The 16129-nt window shown below is 41.3% G+C and overlaps 1 protein-coding gene across 1 annotated transcript in view; it reads right to left on the minus strand.

The window, feature by feature from the left end:
* FHOD3 (formin homology 2 domain containing 3) overlaps window positions 1–16129 on the minus strand; it is a 421374-nt gene that overhangs the window by 106706 nt on the left and 298539 nt on the right. Inside the window, 2 exon segments of the mRNA XM_025038715.1 lie at window positions 1715–1828; window positions 7407–7760. Of these exon segments, the coding sequence (XP_024894483.1) occupies window positions 1715–1828; window positions 7407–7760 (468 nt within the window).

Consider the following 16129-nt stretch of genomic DNA (forward strand, 5'->3'; position numbering starts at 1 on the left):
GGCCAAGCAGAGAAAGAGACACAGACAGGAATCCTTCAGCAGGCTGCACTCCTGGGCCTTCTGGCTCAAAACTGGACCTGGGATTCCAGGGCTTGAGAAGTAGGTGGAGGCTGGGGCACCTCCTTTAGGGCCTGGGAGGAGCTGCCTCCTAAACTCAGGGCTTTAGAAACCAGCAGATCTCTTGTGCTTATAATTTCTCACCTCCAGGGGCCTCCAAACTGTTCCCTAATCAATGAGTGTATAATTCACCTGATCCTCCAAACAGGGTTTACCGCAGCTCTGCATGGCCAGGCCCCAGGTATTGTGGAGGACACAGCCATGAATAGGGTCTGGTTCCCACTCCAGAGGAGCTGGCAGCCAAGTGGGTGTCAGACACATGATATAATGGACTCTAATATTCCTCGCTTTGGCCTCAAATCTCACATCCCATATGACAAGGATTCTCTTTACTGGCAACCTCTCTGGTAGCACAGGTAACCTCAGCTGATCCCAAAAAGAGGTACCCTAGGATGAAAGACAGAGGGTGCCTTCAGGGTAATCACCTTGTTACCTCATTATTAAGACTTCAGCCTGAATATGTTCAGCCCAGAGCCACGCTGGGCCGTGGTCTTGAGAGTCTGACATCGCAGGGCTTACATGCCATCTTAGAAATTAATGATGATGTATGACGACACAAATCCCACTGGATTGCCCTGCTTCCTGGGGCTGTAAGGTCTTGCCTGCTCTACATCCTGACCAAACCTCTAATTGCCAGCAGCACTGAGCAAAACACACTTTACAATACACAGAAGAGGATCAGAATAAAGAATACAAGTCAAATTTGTTTTAAATCTGGGGTTTGAGGCAAATGATCTCTGAGAATTGCTCATGTTTAGATTTCTGATAAATCACAAGCTACTAGAATTTATACGCCTTCCTCATACTTTGTCACTTCCCACTGGACCCACACGATGGGGTTCACATAGCACTTTATGTGTACTTTTTCATGCTCATCAAAACCACCCTCTAAGGTAGAGTTGGCATAATAGGTATTTTACCCTCAGGGCTGAAATAACTTCCCAGTGAGTGAGTTTGGAACCCTAGCCAGTGTTCTCTAACTCAGCACCCTTGCCATTTAAGGGTAATTGTTTTTAACTGTTCTAAAATTACAGGTCTTAACTTTCCTTGTAAACACATCCTTGTGCAATCACTCACTTCTAGGAGTAACAATCAGTTAATTTCTGGTGGTCTAATCCTCTTGCCAAGTTAGATTCCTTCCATGGACCCATACAATTCTTTTCTCTTCTGGTTGGTCCTGGATTACTTACATAACACCTTAATGGGCCCACTATCTCCTCATTTACATATAATTAATCATTTAAAGGTGAAAAACAATATGTACGAGACAAATTTCAGAGATTATACTAAATCTAGGACAGTTCTGAGGCGTGAACCAAAACATTCACATTTAAATGTTTTAGAAAAAATTTTTTAGACTTTCTATTGCAAGTGGGTAGGGAGATGAGACAATAATAACAACATATCTTTAATAAAATATTACTTACTAAGTGGTGTGAAAGAAAGAAAATATTATTGCCTTCGGACTATATTCTGTGAAGGAAAATATTTCAATTATACTTTTTTTACTTATACTTTTCCTTTAGGCACCCTTAGCCAAACTGACTCTTGTCATTTAAGGACAGTGAAGCCGTCACACGCTTCTTATAAAACCCACCTTTCCGGCCTGGCTTCCTGTGGGGATGGAAGAGATGACGTGGAAGTGGTGGGCACAGTGGATCCACATGAGGGTCTTGAGGAGTGATAAGAGCTGTTGCCAAAGTTGCTGTATCTAAAGAATGCAGAGGTTTAAGTTGGGGTGGGTGGTGGGCGGGGGGAGACAGAGAAATGAGTACGAATCAGTAAATGAGTAACATTTGGCAAGCTATCTTAATTTTTGCAAGAAAAAGTCTGCAAATGCTAACATTGTTAGTGATTGCTCTAACTTAAAGAAATTTACTAACTGCTTTGTTTTGATTATTTCTCATTAGAGAGGTTTCCCAAAGTCCAAAACGATTAGGCAGTAGGATTTATGACAAAGGGTTTAAATAAAACTCTCATATTTCCTGTCTTTTAAAATGTACAGTAAAACTATTTGCTAACATAAATTAAGAATCCAAATTATTTTCATTTGAATCGTGAAGATTTTTCTTTCCTTTCCTGGTGGTACAATTAGCATTAAATCCATCAAAGATCTGCAGAAAATGTCAGATGATTAGCTAAAGAAACATCTTATTTAAAATTCTGCTTTAGGTATTTCTGAATCAATTTCATTCATTAAACATTATCTCATTGTGTGGCTAGTGATCAAGGAGAAAATGTCCCCAGGCCTTCTGGACCAGCGTGCTGCTCAGAGGTGTGTGTATTTATTTTTTCATCCACTATTTCCCCAGAATCTAAATTAGAGCCACGAGGTTAAAATGGACTTTTATTGTTTCCCAGTCATCTCTGACAAGTTTCAGAATTTGTGAAATTCTAGAGTTTTCTTTGTTTTTCAGAATAGATATCCTTTACCAGTGGTATTTAGCTATCATCTCTCAATGCATTCCCAGAAAAGAAATCATTATTTGAAGCCCTCGGATGGGGGTGGATGCTATAATTAGTTACAGATAACAAGCTTTAGAGAATTTCGCCTCTCAATCTACTCCACCACAGAGCAGGACCAATCTCTTCCCCTGAACTAGTTAGGGACATCGTATTTCAGCACATGAGACCTCAAGGGCCATTATGATATAAGTGCACAAAGACCTTCCTGCATACGGAGAATCCAGTCCAAACTCTCATCAACAGAAATCAGTACTCACCATTCTGGGAAGCAATTTGACCTCAAAATGTAGATATCCTTTGACAGAGTAAATCTACTTTGGGCAAGTTATCATAACCTTATGGTTATTTATATACTGAAAATGTCATGCAGGAAGATACTCACTGGAACATTACTAAGATCACAGTGAAAAACTGGAAACTACCCAACCAGGTAACAATGTAAGAATGGCTAAGCGAGTATATTATTCATCAACAGAATATTATGCAACCATTAGAAAGGTTTGCCAATTTTGTAAATGATAACATGGAAAATGTTTATATATATATATATAAACATTTTCCATGTTTATATATATATATGTTGAATTAAAACATCAGGATGTAATATGCACTGTTTAACCAAAACTGTATAAAAATGTTCTTAAAGGTTAAAAATTATGTGTAAGAAAAAGTGTAAAAACAGACCATCAATTTTAAAAAGTGGAACAGAGATGAAATATCAGTTTTCCTTAATAAATTACATTATTATGACAAAAAAATGAAATATTAATATTTCTCAAAATCTATCCTGTATTGCTAAGTCTTGAGTGCTGGGCTGTTGCTCTGATTCTTTTCTTTGGTACCACATGTCAAGCCTGTGCTCAGTACCAGGTCCTCCACCAGGCAGATGAGGACTCAGATCGCACGATATTACTCCATCCTCCTCCTCTGTGAACTATCACCTTCATGGCACTTGGTTTCTGGCATTTATTTTCTCTTCCCTTTAAAAACCCAACATTCTACATGTCCAACAAGTTAATTGCTTCTCTGAGTGTTGGTTTGATTTTTCAAGAGGATACTCTAGCCACCAATCATGGAGAAGGCAGAAAAGCACAGGATGTACAAAGAAAGAAGCAGAAGGAATTAAAAAGCTCAGGGGTGAAGAAGAGGGAGAGAAGCAAGGCAGCAAGCACCACGAAGCAGGAGGGAAAGAAGGCTGCCACCAGGGACTGAGTCCTCAGGGAGATAAGGCCCCTGGGCTCAAGCTTCAGCCCTGCACCATTCAGATGCAACTCAAACAATCCCCTTCTAATCAAAGGTGGGCATCCTGTAGAATGTTTTAACAGGATTACTTTACTAAAATTATGTTTAAATGACGTTATGGAAATAAAACAAGCATAATGCATTTATTCCTCCTTTGGTTTTTCTAATGGCTCAACAATTAATTCAAATACTTCAGTCTGTCCAGTTTTGCTTCTCATTTTCAGCCAAACTAACTGAATCATACAATTCACTCATTCACTGTTCAGTTTATTATTATTATCATTATTCTTTTTCATGACTAACTAGTTGGTCTCTGTTATAACCCATTCAATTGCTGTCATCCACTCACCCGTCAAATCTGCGGCCAGACAGACCCACAAAAACCGCAAGTGACCAGCAGAAAATTAACAAGAACAACAATATTTATACAGTATTCAAATTCCTGTCGAACAGTTAAAAAATTATAAACTTCTCTCAGTTAAATATAAGTCAATCCTCACAAACATGTGGCTGCTTTCCTCAGTTTACATGTATATTTATTTCAGCAATTTATATGTGTCTACTGCTCCCATTCCCCCAAGGCTGTAAGTAGTAGTGAAGCTTGGAGACCAAGTAAGAGGGACCTAGGTCCCAGGAAAACTCCATCAGAAGCTGTGAGACTATCGCCAGAAAGTCCCAGATCATCATTATGGGCTAACACCACCCTCCTGGGGAAGATGAGGTTACCGAGAGAGTTTTATTCTAGTCAAATGTACAGCTTTTAACTTGTATATAGATACCATTCTTGGAGGGCATAAGGGCCATGTTGGAGACAGTCTTAAAAAACTGTAAGGAAGATCATAGCAATTCCAGAATTAGAAACCAGAAAGAGACTGGTAGAGAACTTGTAGTTTGGAGATGTTTAACAAGAGTCCACATACTCTTGGAGGTATACAAAGCCAAGAAACAGGACATGAATTTTTCAGATCCTCAGGTTCCGCATCTGCTCTTTCCCATGGTTGTCCTAGGGTCTCCTTTCCTGCCTCCCCTTCCACAACTGTCTTCCATTTTGGAAAAAAAAAAAGGAACCTTCTCACCCAGGCTGAATCAGCGTGGGGCACTGCTTTGAGCTGTAACATCTCCAGGGTGCTAGCCCAAGGAATAACATGGGAAAGCATCACTCCTAAGAAAATTTCCTAACCCATTTCCATTTAGGAAAAAAAGTGCAGCTCACTGCCAGCATTAATATAATTTTATATAAACACGTTCTTTGAGGCTGAAGTAAATCTGACTGGTTTTCAATGTGAAAATAAAATATAAAAACTGTTCTTGGAGTTATTGCTAAACAGAACTTGTCTCTAATCCTAACGTAACAGAAATATGTACATAAATCGGATTCATCAAATGAATCTTCGGCTAGAAACTGTTGGAGAACAATGTTAACCTCACATGTAGGAATGCTACATTTTCTACGATTTGACATTTTCAGTGATGAAGAATTACTATATTTTGTAAATGGAAATATCACTACTAAAAACAGAATGCTATAAATAGAATGATGTCATTTGTTTCCAAAGACTATCAATATACTAGAGCGATGTGAAAATAATAAAAGTGAGATATTTTGTGGCAAACTTTGGGGGTAAGGTTAGGCCTGCAATTTGCACATTATCTTGGGGTAAATGCTGCAGCCGCAAGGGACAACAGAGAGTGTTCTTGGGGCAAATGGGAAATGGGCTCAGAAATACTGAGGAAGGAGAAGGTGGTGCTTTATTTATCCAGGGACAAACTCAGAGCCAGGCTTCAGGCATTGTCTCTACCTACTCAACCACCTACCTGTCTGTCAATCCTCAGAAGTGAGATGTTTGTTACAGCGACGCATATGAACTTATCTGAATTGAAACATGAAGTCAGACATTTTCTGACAGAAATTAGATCTCTTTTGAGACTGACTTTGACAATTAGGCATATGTAAGTGTTTCCTATAATTTCATCAGTTAAATCTGAAGCACCAAGGTTTTGACAAAAATAAATTTAAAGCACATGTACAATAGACAAAATTACATCCTTTACAGCTATTTAAACTTATGTTAAAAAAAAAAAAACTAGATAGACCACTTAAAACTTTGAGAGAAGTTTCAAAATTCTTGTAGGTTGTATGTTAGCAAAAAAGGTTGATGACCACACTTTTAAATTAATTCTTCCACTTATCAGATGAACATCTTACATCAGTAGTGACTGGCCACTTTTGTGGTATGAAATTGCTGCCCTCCAGGCCCAGGTCTCGTAAGGCTTCATTCAAAATGAGGTATAACCTCTTGCTAGGCATCCAGGCTGAGGATCCCCCAAGAAGATGCCAATAAAAGCATTTACTGACAAGGACTCGCCTAAATAACAAACTCCTGGCAGGGAGCAGCCTGGTATTGGGAGTTATTGTGTACACAAGCCCACAAAGGAGAGAGAGCAACAGACTCTAAAAAGAAGAGGACTCTACAATGTACAGGTTAGGATCAGGCTCTAGAGCAGGCTGCTTGGGGTGGAAACCACTGCCCACTTACCTAGCCTCTCTGAGTCTCAGTTTCCTCATTATAAATAAGGGCAAGTAATGGAACCTACTCCATAAGGTTAAGTGGTATATTAATGTACTAATTTCATGGAAAGTACAGGGCCTGCCTCTTAATAAATATTTGATAAATGTTAGCAGTTATTTTCATAATTCTAAGATGGGAGTGGTCATCAGTATTATCAATTATTGATGTTGTACAATTGATTGCTCAAAATATACAATCCTATGTTCCCCGTTCCCAGCTCTGCAGAAGTTTCTAATCCAGGCATCAGTGAAGGGCAGGCATACAGGCAGGCCAACAAGCTCTGCTGAGAAATCCCTGTACAGTCTTGATTTACACACTTCCCTCCCTCCACCCACCCCTCCAATTTTTGTAAGAATTATCAAAGTGTTCATGCTTTAAATCATGTAATTGTATTAATGCCCATGAAGTGATTCGAACTGCAATTATTTGCCATCTCACGGGAAGCTATGAGTTATCTCTGAAAGAAAAATGTATACATTAGAATAAAACCCGAAAGGTGTAGTATAGAAAAGAGAAAGAAAATAAAGACACCCACCTATTAGAAGAGAAAGACCGAAAATTGTAAGGCTCAGAGGTAGAATATGTGCTCAAATGAAGAGAATCAGAGCAACTGTTAAAGGAAGAAAAGCTCCACTCAAAACGTTGCATGGGAAGATGACTAAGCACTTTGCAGAATTCTGCAGGTCAAATAAGACCCTGTGCCAGATAGATGGGTGTGAGATGTACAGATTATGTCAGACCATGCATATTTTTAAAACCGGACACTTAAAATCCATATTTAGTAATCGTATTATAACGAAAGAGTATCTTAATTCAAGCAGATGACAATTTTCTTCTGTATCTTACCTAAATACCGGTAAGTATTTAGTCAGTGGTTAGGGAGTTAGTTGACAGCACAACTGCTCTCTGCCCTAACGGGAATCCACACAAACACGCAGAAGGCAAGCCAAGCAATGCAGTTAAGAGGCTGTGTCGCCTTCCCCAGGTTAACCTCACACAGGCCAGATCTACCTGCTTTCCTTCTGGGCCTCGCCTTCCTTTTCCTTGGCGGATAAGGGCGAATCCTCAAAGTCATAGGAGAAGAGGTGGAAGGGGCTGTGGGGCACGTAGGGCAGTTTTTCTATGGTCGGTGATGGCTTCGAGAGGCCAGGTGTGGTGGAGGAGGACCAAGAGGTCGAGGCAGGGGTAGGGGGTGGCAGCAGGGCAGGGCCGGAGGACCCACTGCACAAGGGGCTCCCCACTGCAGTGCTGGCCAGGAGCTGCTTTCCCTGCGAGGTGGCGCTGGAGGCACTGGGGTGAGCTGGGCTCTCCGGAGCAGCTTCCCGTCCTGGAGGGCTCTGCTCTGAGGCAGGGCTGGCTTCGCTGCTGGCCCATCAGGGAGTAGAGTTCAAGGGAAAGGAAGGATGGGGGAGAAAAGAGATTCAGGAGAGAAGGAGCAAAGGTTAGGAAAGAGGAAAAGACATGCAAAAACCCATTACTGTTATGGCCACTTACTTCAGGACCCAGCTGTGCTTCTTGAACCGCAGCATAAAAACCCACCGCCAGAAGCTTTGGTTTGCCCAATAATCCTGGCGCCCTGGGTTTGCCAGTCTCAGAAGGAAGACCCATCTGGCCTCTGGGCATACAGAGGTCTTTGTGAGAGGATTTAATAGATCCCCAAAAGCTCTTCTGTACCCACCCTTCAGCCTCCCAAGTTTCTCCCCACTGGTTGTGTTAGCACCAGAATCTCCACAATTTGAACTTCATTTCTTTGTCTTGGTCAAACAGAGTATCGGTCCTCTTCCTAAAAATCCCAGCCTGGAGAAAGTAGTATCCCCACAGCCCTATACCGTAGTAACCACTTTCAGTCCTTTCTTGAAAGCAGGTATGGATTAGAAAAAAGGAGAAGAGATGCAAGCAAGGAATGCAACGAGCCAGGAAGGAGGGGCTGCATAATGAAGACACATTTTGCCTATGTCACCTTTCCCCAGGGCCTCCTCTACTTCTAGGCCCTAGACATGTAGACTCCTGCAGGCAGGCCTCATTCTGCCACAGTTACAGTTAGAAAAACATCCCACCTTCGGACCACTTAGATATTCCGAAGCATGCCTTTAGAACCTGAGAATTTATGTTAAACTCTGCATTTTTCAAAACCATGGTCTCTCTCCCAGAGAACTTGACTCCCAGCCATGCCCATTTGGGAAGAGGATGTGAGTCATTTTCTTTTTGTACCTCAGATTTAGAGCTCCATCTGCATATAAGGGCATGGATATACTGTTTTTCTCTGGCCCAATGGGAAGATGATATGAGACCACACTGATGTGCTCACAGCGAGCCTGGCACACACGGTGGGTGCACATGGCAGACACATGTGGTGGATATGCATGGTGGGCACACACAAAGAAGCATCCAGCAGGAAGGGGAAGCAGTGGAAGACACCAAACCCACAGGACTAAGTGGACTCTTTCCTACCACTTTAATAGGTTTACACCGAGGAACAAATAACATCCAGATCAATGTTAATGAATGTTTTAGGTACTGTCAAAATCAAGCCCTGATGTTTAATATATATAAGCACATCTTTGTTTCCTATAACTGAAAAACCTGACTGCAATCTATGATCAAGGATGCCCTCCAGCATCAGTCGTGTAGTCAAAGATGGATAACAACCATCTACCTATGCAACAACAATCCTATGTAAAGATGGCACGATGTCAGTAGGGTGCCTTTGAAAATCGCCCATTCTGGCCAGATTCTTCCATCTAGTCCATAGGTGCTGAACTGTGTGTGTGAGTCACTGAGAGTTGAAGGGTTTGTGTGGGGGAGCAAAACAGGCACATTTAAGCACATATGGAGACATACCATTGTATTGATTGAGGGTCTACATAATTTCCTGTGGCTAATTTTCAGCCTAAGGTGGAACTATCAACTAAACCTTTTCCCTCCCCAGATTTTCTCTAATTAAAAAGTCACTATCCCCAAGCTGGGCTCTCAGCATGGGTGAGGGGTTCTGGTGAATGCTAACCTTTCTCATTCTCTCATTCTGAAATGTGTGGCTCACTCTCTGTAACCAGGCCATTCCTTTCCTCTCTCCATACCCTGCCGGCTTCTTCCCAGACATTTCCAAAGGAGGGAAACAATCATTAGTTTGTCAGTTCCGAGAGGATTCCGTGACCCCTGGGAATGGAGGGTCTCTCAGCATGTCAAACGGGCCTATTTGAGAACTTTTATGTGTGCTGGTGGCTGCAGTGGTAAAGAATCACACTGACTTTGAAGCTGGTAAGAGAAAGATTTATCGTAATTCATCCAAAATCCTTTTGATTTTCCTTACTTGTAGAAAAATTAACAGTAAAAATGTCAATTTGCAATGTAATCAATTAAGTGAAGGAAACCAACTGAGAATTTTTTTTGAATATCAGGAAATGAGATTCAACGATATCAGAAATTACCCATGATCAATTTTTATCTTTCATACAGACATTATTTTGGGAAAATACCTGCAAAATTTAAAAATACCTGCAAGGTGCCTGTGTCTGTTGATATTGCCTGAAGACAGGAAAAAAATGTACCTTCGAGAGGTGATTAGAAGATAATAACTCCCCAAAGGGTCCTAGAGCTATGTTAGTTGTTCTGTGCATGAAAATAAACACTGGGGAATTTTTCTGTGCTGGATGGGGTGAAAAGTGTTCCTGTCCATTTGGATAAAAAACAAATTTGCATCATTTACATAGTAGTTACCCACACATTTTAGCTAATATTGTACTGGTAAAATTAGTATGAAGAAAGAAATACATATACTTATTCTTATTACAGTACTGAAAGGGTTAAAATTTTCCAAGCAGAGTTGAACATCTTTTCAGTCACCTTCAACCTGACTGAGCCAAAGCACTTAATGAGGGTGGGAACAGTGGAAAGGAAACCAGTTAGGTGAGTCTTCCGAAAAGCATGGTTAGGAAGGCAGTATTTGAATGAAAAATACAGTTCTCTAATGAAAAGGTGCTCAGTGATTTCTACAGAACTAATCACTCTGTGGCTCTGTGCGCAGGGTCAGTAAGGTTTGCCAGTGGGAGCTAGTGAGGACGTGAAGAGACTACTGACAGGCCACTGCAAACTATCCACGAGGAAGGAGCCTCGGGCTTTTAGTGGTGGCCTGAGAGGGTCCAGCCCTCGGTACCTGTCCTTGCCCCGAGAGGGGGCATCGTCCTCTCTCTCTTCCTCTGAATTGGGCTCCGTGACTGGCTGCTCCTCTTCCTCCTCCTCCTCCTCCTCCTCCTCATCCCTGAGACGAGGCCAGGAAAAGAGAGATGCACACAGAGACAAGATGGAGAAGCGAGATAAGCATTACAGACAAACAGGAAGGTGAGGCCTAAAAAATCTCCAACTGGCTGAAATGAAAAGAGCACATTCAGTTTGTTAGGAGAAAGGAAGACAGTTCTGAGATGAGGAAATTTAAATGTGGGGTGGAGATGCAATAACCTAGCATGGGCCAAATTTCTTTGTCAAGTTGGCTGGATGTTGTGGCCCTGCACCCCCACATGGGATTCAGAACAGCTCTGGCCTTGGGCAGGACTCCTATGTGGTTTTCCTCCTCCACACAGAACCATGCATGAGTGTTCTCAGTAATGCTCAGCTTCCGCAACAAGCAGAGTCCTCACCTCTTCACTGAGCCCCTCCTGGTTAGAAACCACTGACAGTCAGGCCAACCCAGCACTAACTTCCATGATGGACATGTGGTTTTTGCAAGCCACTCTCTCAGTTCCAGTGAATGTGATTCAGGGATTCAGGGGGCTGATCTACCTCCACTTTAAGGGTGCATGCCTGGTCCAGACGGAGTCAATCCATGTCACCCCTGGGATTTCTCCCACTGGCTTCAGGAATAAGCAGCTGTAAGGACACCTTAAGTCTGGAGCTGCCTACGACTTCTAGTAGAGGAAGGGTGTGTGTGAGTAAAGCCAACTCCAGAAAAGCAGAGTTGAAGAGAGAGTGAGCAAGCTGTACCTATGACAATTTTAACACCTGGATTCAATACTTCTGATTCAATACTTCTGGCATTTTACTAATGGAAGATAATATGTTCTCATTTTAACCTGGGTTTTGCCCTTGCAGCTAAAGAAGTTCAGACTTTGATAACTGAATCATTACCCTCCTTTGGCCTCTAAGTCCTGTCAGCATCTGATTTCTGTCACTGTCCACATGAATTACCTGCCCAAGGCACTGTAGGCTTCTCAATCCCTTGAACTCCAGTTTCCTCCACCTTTTTTTCACTTCAGCCCCTCACACGCTAGACCTCACCATCATACAAAACCAGCCCGTCTTGAAAATCTTGCTTCCAAACTTTCTACCTCCTGACCACAAGCCCCCATTCACCCAAATCTCTCATTCCCCTCCTCCGCCATAACGTTTCTGCCCATTCTCTACTTTCTAAATGTCCACCAGCTCCTTCTTGCCTTCAGTTCTTGCGAATCCACCAATTCTCTTTGTCAAGATCTTTAACTCTTTTGTCCCATTGTCCTTCAGTTGCAGTCTTTCTTTTTATGAAAGTGTAAAATACATACAGCAAAGCACACAAATCACTAAAGCTTCACACAATAGATACATCCATAAAACCAGCACTTCTTTATTGCTCCTTCCAACTGCTTCCCTTCCCTACTTCAAAGAGCAATGGTTAGCTTTGCCTATTTTTCTTCTCCATCTAAAAGGAATTGTACCATGTCCAGCTCCTTTTGTTTAATGTTACATTTGTGAGATTCATATACATTGTTATGTGTATTTGAACATCATTCTTTCTCATTACTATATAGTATTCTTTTATATGAATACACCACAATTCAGTTATCCATTCTACCATTGATGATAGCAGGTATTTTTCAGTTAAAAACCATGCCCACAATCTCCAGCTTGAGGCCACCTTCCCTCGGCTTGATCGGGAATTTGCAGATGTTATTACTTCTGGTCTACCCAGAATCCAGAGATCTCTACCCTGCTATCCAATAGGTCTCTATTTTTTAAAAATCTGAACCCCTCCCTCCAAAACAACTTCATTTCACTTGCTCTCCCAGGTGGTAGAGTCATTTAGAAGCAAAGTCTGCCGTAGTTGGATAAGCTCCAAGCTCGGCTGCCTGGCTGCACTCCATCTCCATCACTTACTAGCCGTGTGACCTTGAGACCCACTTTACCTATCCTGTATAGGATAACAATATCTACTTCCTAGGAAGTAGCGATTGCCATGTAAAGCGCTTAGAAAAGGCATGGCATATAGTGAACAAATCAGTTTATTTTAGCTGTTAGATATCACTGTTATCATCACTGTCTTTTGGGCCCTCTTAGGAAACCTCTAACATCCCCACCTGTGGACACTCAGAACTCTGATTCATTAACGGAGAGGACACTGTACTCTGCAAAGCATTCCACAGCACTGACAGCAACACTTTCTCTTTTATAACTTCAACCTATGTAAGCTCTGTCTTTCTGATCCCTTTCTCTTGCACGTAGCTGTCCCATAGATGTTTGAAGACAGCAATCCTGAGCTACATCCTGACTTGTCTCCTCTTTAGGTTCAACATTTTCTGACCCTAAAATAAATCTCCCTATATGACTTGACGAGTGACAGGGCAGGACCAAGGACAGGCAGCCCAATGTGCACTAGGAGGGCCCATTCCCAGGATGCCCTATGGTCAAAGCACTGGCCTTGCCCTACAACCCAAACAAGTGGAGAAGGAAATAGTTTCTCGTAGGGCACAGGACTTCTATGCTTGATTTTATTTCATTTCATCCTATGATAAAATTAGTCAAACATAATGATATTTTATGCTGATAATATTTAAGACTGATTAATTAGTTTAGATAATTTTGCTTTTTCCCTAGCTGAATTTTCTCTTATAGTATTAATTTAATTTTGTTTATATTTGTGCTAAGGAATTCTGAGTCTTTGACATTTAGCTTTCGATTATCTCTAGGGGTATTTTGCTTGTTTTTAATAAGGAGTTACTCTAGGGCACAGGCCTGTTCTGAACCTGTCAGGTATTTTCTTTTTTACCACAAACAGTCTCAAACTGGAGGCCACACTTTTCACATTGGAAAAACAAGAGGCCTACAGTCTGACCAATTCTGCAGGGCTGAGTTTCTTCAAAGCCAACTTAACTTTCCCAAATTTGGGTCTCAGGCTGATGTCACATTTCTTAGGCTTCAAAAAAAACAAACAAAAAGGAAAATCAATGTTGCTGAGCTATTTTAAAAGCACAACAGAAACATTTAAAACAGCATTAAAGGATAGTCGAAGACCAAAGCAATCAGGATCGGGAAAGGTCAAGCCACAGATTCAGAGAAGGTATTTCAATAATCTAATAAACTCACATCAAGAATACATAAAAATGTTTTAAAAATCAATAAAAACACAACTATAAAAGTGAGCAAAATACAGGATCATGACCAATAAATTTGTATAAAGAGATATTTTAACTTCACTATAAATCAGGGAAATATAAATCAGAACCACAGTAAGATACCATTTTATATCTCCTTGGCAAAATTAAGAAGTCTGATAATACCAAGCACTGAAGAGACTGTAGATCAACTGGTTCTCCTAGATTGCTGAAACAAGTGTGCATCGGTGTCTAACCACTTGGCAAAATAACTGGCACTGTCTTGTTAACTTAAACGTTCTCATCATGAATCTGATTCATATCACCAGAAGTGGCATTGCCCTAGAGCAGTGGTTCTGAATCAGGGGCATTTGTCAATGTTGGGAAACATTTCTAGTGGTCATGTCTAGGAAGAGGGTGCTACTATCATCCAGCAGGCTACAATGCTACGTCCCACAAGGCCCAAGATAGCCCTTCACAAGACTCTGGGGTATAGCAGTTAAAGGAAGTTCCCATCGTTGGAGTTTACAGTCCTGCGGGAGAGAAAGACATTAAAAACTAATTGTACCAGAATGTATTCAACCGAGAAAGACACCCACAGTGCTGTTGGCTCAAAACTCAGAAAGCCAAGCAGGAATTGACCGAAGGACAAAATGAGATTTTGCACATGACATTCTTCTTCTCAAACACATCTACTAACCTCAGGATAAGTCCAATTAGCCTAACTAGTACTCTAACCTCCTATTATCTTTCCAACTTCATCTCTCACTCTCCCTTCATGAACCTCCATACCCCAGTCTTAATCGATTTATTGATCCATCTACCCAATACCAAGAGCATTTCAGTTTCGGGGTCCTAGCAGGAGCCATTCTTCCTGCCTGGAGTTACTCCTCTTTTTGTTTCTCTGGTGGACTCAGCCCCCAGGGACAGCCAGTAAGTACTTGCTGCCTGTTGCAGTTCTTCGGCACTGTGGACACAGCACGATGCTCAGCTTGGAGAAACCTGCGTGGATGGTCAAAGAACAAGATTGGCAAGAACTGAGAGATCACCTTAGAGATCTTCCCATACTGCAGATAAGAAAGACGAGGCCTGGAGAAAGCAAGATCACACAACTTGCCAGTAAGAACTCTGGTCTGCTGGTGCCCAGGCCAGTGTCCTTTCTACCATGAAATCAAAGAAGAATCTAAACTAGTCCCATCACTCTATCATTACTGCCCTGTTCCTTCTAAGCAACAGTCATCTGAACTGTGCTTCTCAATCCTCCTCTCACAGGGCACAGATAACATAATGCCATTTGTACAGCTCATAAGAGTAATGGACAAAGCTGTATGTGGCCCTCAGGAGACCTACCCAAGGCCCCAGTCATCCAGACCTGCCTGGTGGCCCTGAGAAATTTAGTGTCTTGACCCAGGTATGACTCATTTTGGCAACTCATTAGAGAGCTCTGCATTAAAGTTTAGATAAGATGCAGACATTTTAAATGCCCCATTTTGTTCTGCAAAATGCCTAAGATATACCATAATTAGACGAAAATAATATTTCATGGAAATATTTTGTTAAATTTATGACAGAAAAAGTGCCCCCTTGGGCTCTGTCTGCATCTCCCTGTGTTAGCGAATTTATACTGAACTTATTTACACCGAACTTAGCCTTGAAGTGACTCACGCTTTCTGTTAACTTCAAGGCTGTTTCTAGGTTACCAAGTGTCCAAGGTGAGATTTGAAAATTTCCAATAAGTGATCTTAATCAGTTAAGACATATATCTGCCCGACTGAAACAGTGATTTCATTCAAAAATATAGTTTTGTTATCCACTAAAATTTTTTTAAAAGTTTCCCTCCAAAGATTTTTGCCAGCCAAGAGAATGAAAAGACATCTAACAGAGCCAGCTGTTGCTCTGATGTTTCCATGGTGAGAACCCAAAGTTAGACAGGGAAGTATTTATTGTCCTTGCAGCATGCAGTTTAGAAGGAGTATAAAGTCCGGGCCATGGATGCTGAATATACACAAGAACTAGACTACTGGCCAGACCCTTAATGCTTAAGCCATTATTTTACTATTTTATTTTAGAATGAAATACTAATGGATCTAGCACATTCTTTCTGCTGAAAACATGGAGTAGTTTAATGGAATTCCAGTCTGTAGAGTATAAACATCAACAGGAAAAAAAAAACACACAATTAGTAGCTGGGTTGCAGATTTATTCATGTGTAAAACAAATCAATCCAGTGGTAAATAAGGAGATGTCTCACTACTTTATTTAGTGTGTATTTTGAATTTATGTTAAAAAAAAAAACCAAAACTTTATTCTAAGCCACAGACTCTAGTTAATTGAGTTAAATGTCTCTTAGAACCCTCAAAGAGCAGGGGAGAAACTAGGATGAATGTAGACTGG

Source organism: Pteropus alecto, unplaced genomic scaffold (assembly GCF_000325575.1).
Source record: "Pteropus alecto unplaced genomic scaffold, ASM32557v1 scaffold146, whole genome shotgun sequence".
Lineage (NCBI taxonomy): Eukaryota > Metazoa > Chordata > Mammalia > Chiroptera > Pteropodidae > Pteropus > Pteropus alecto.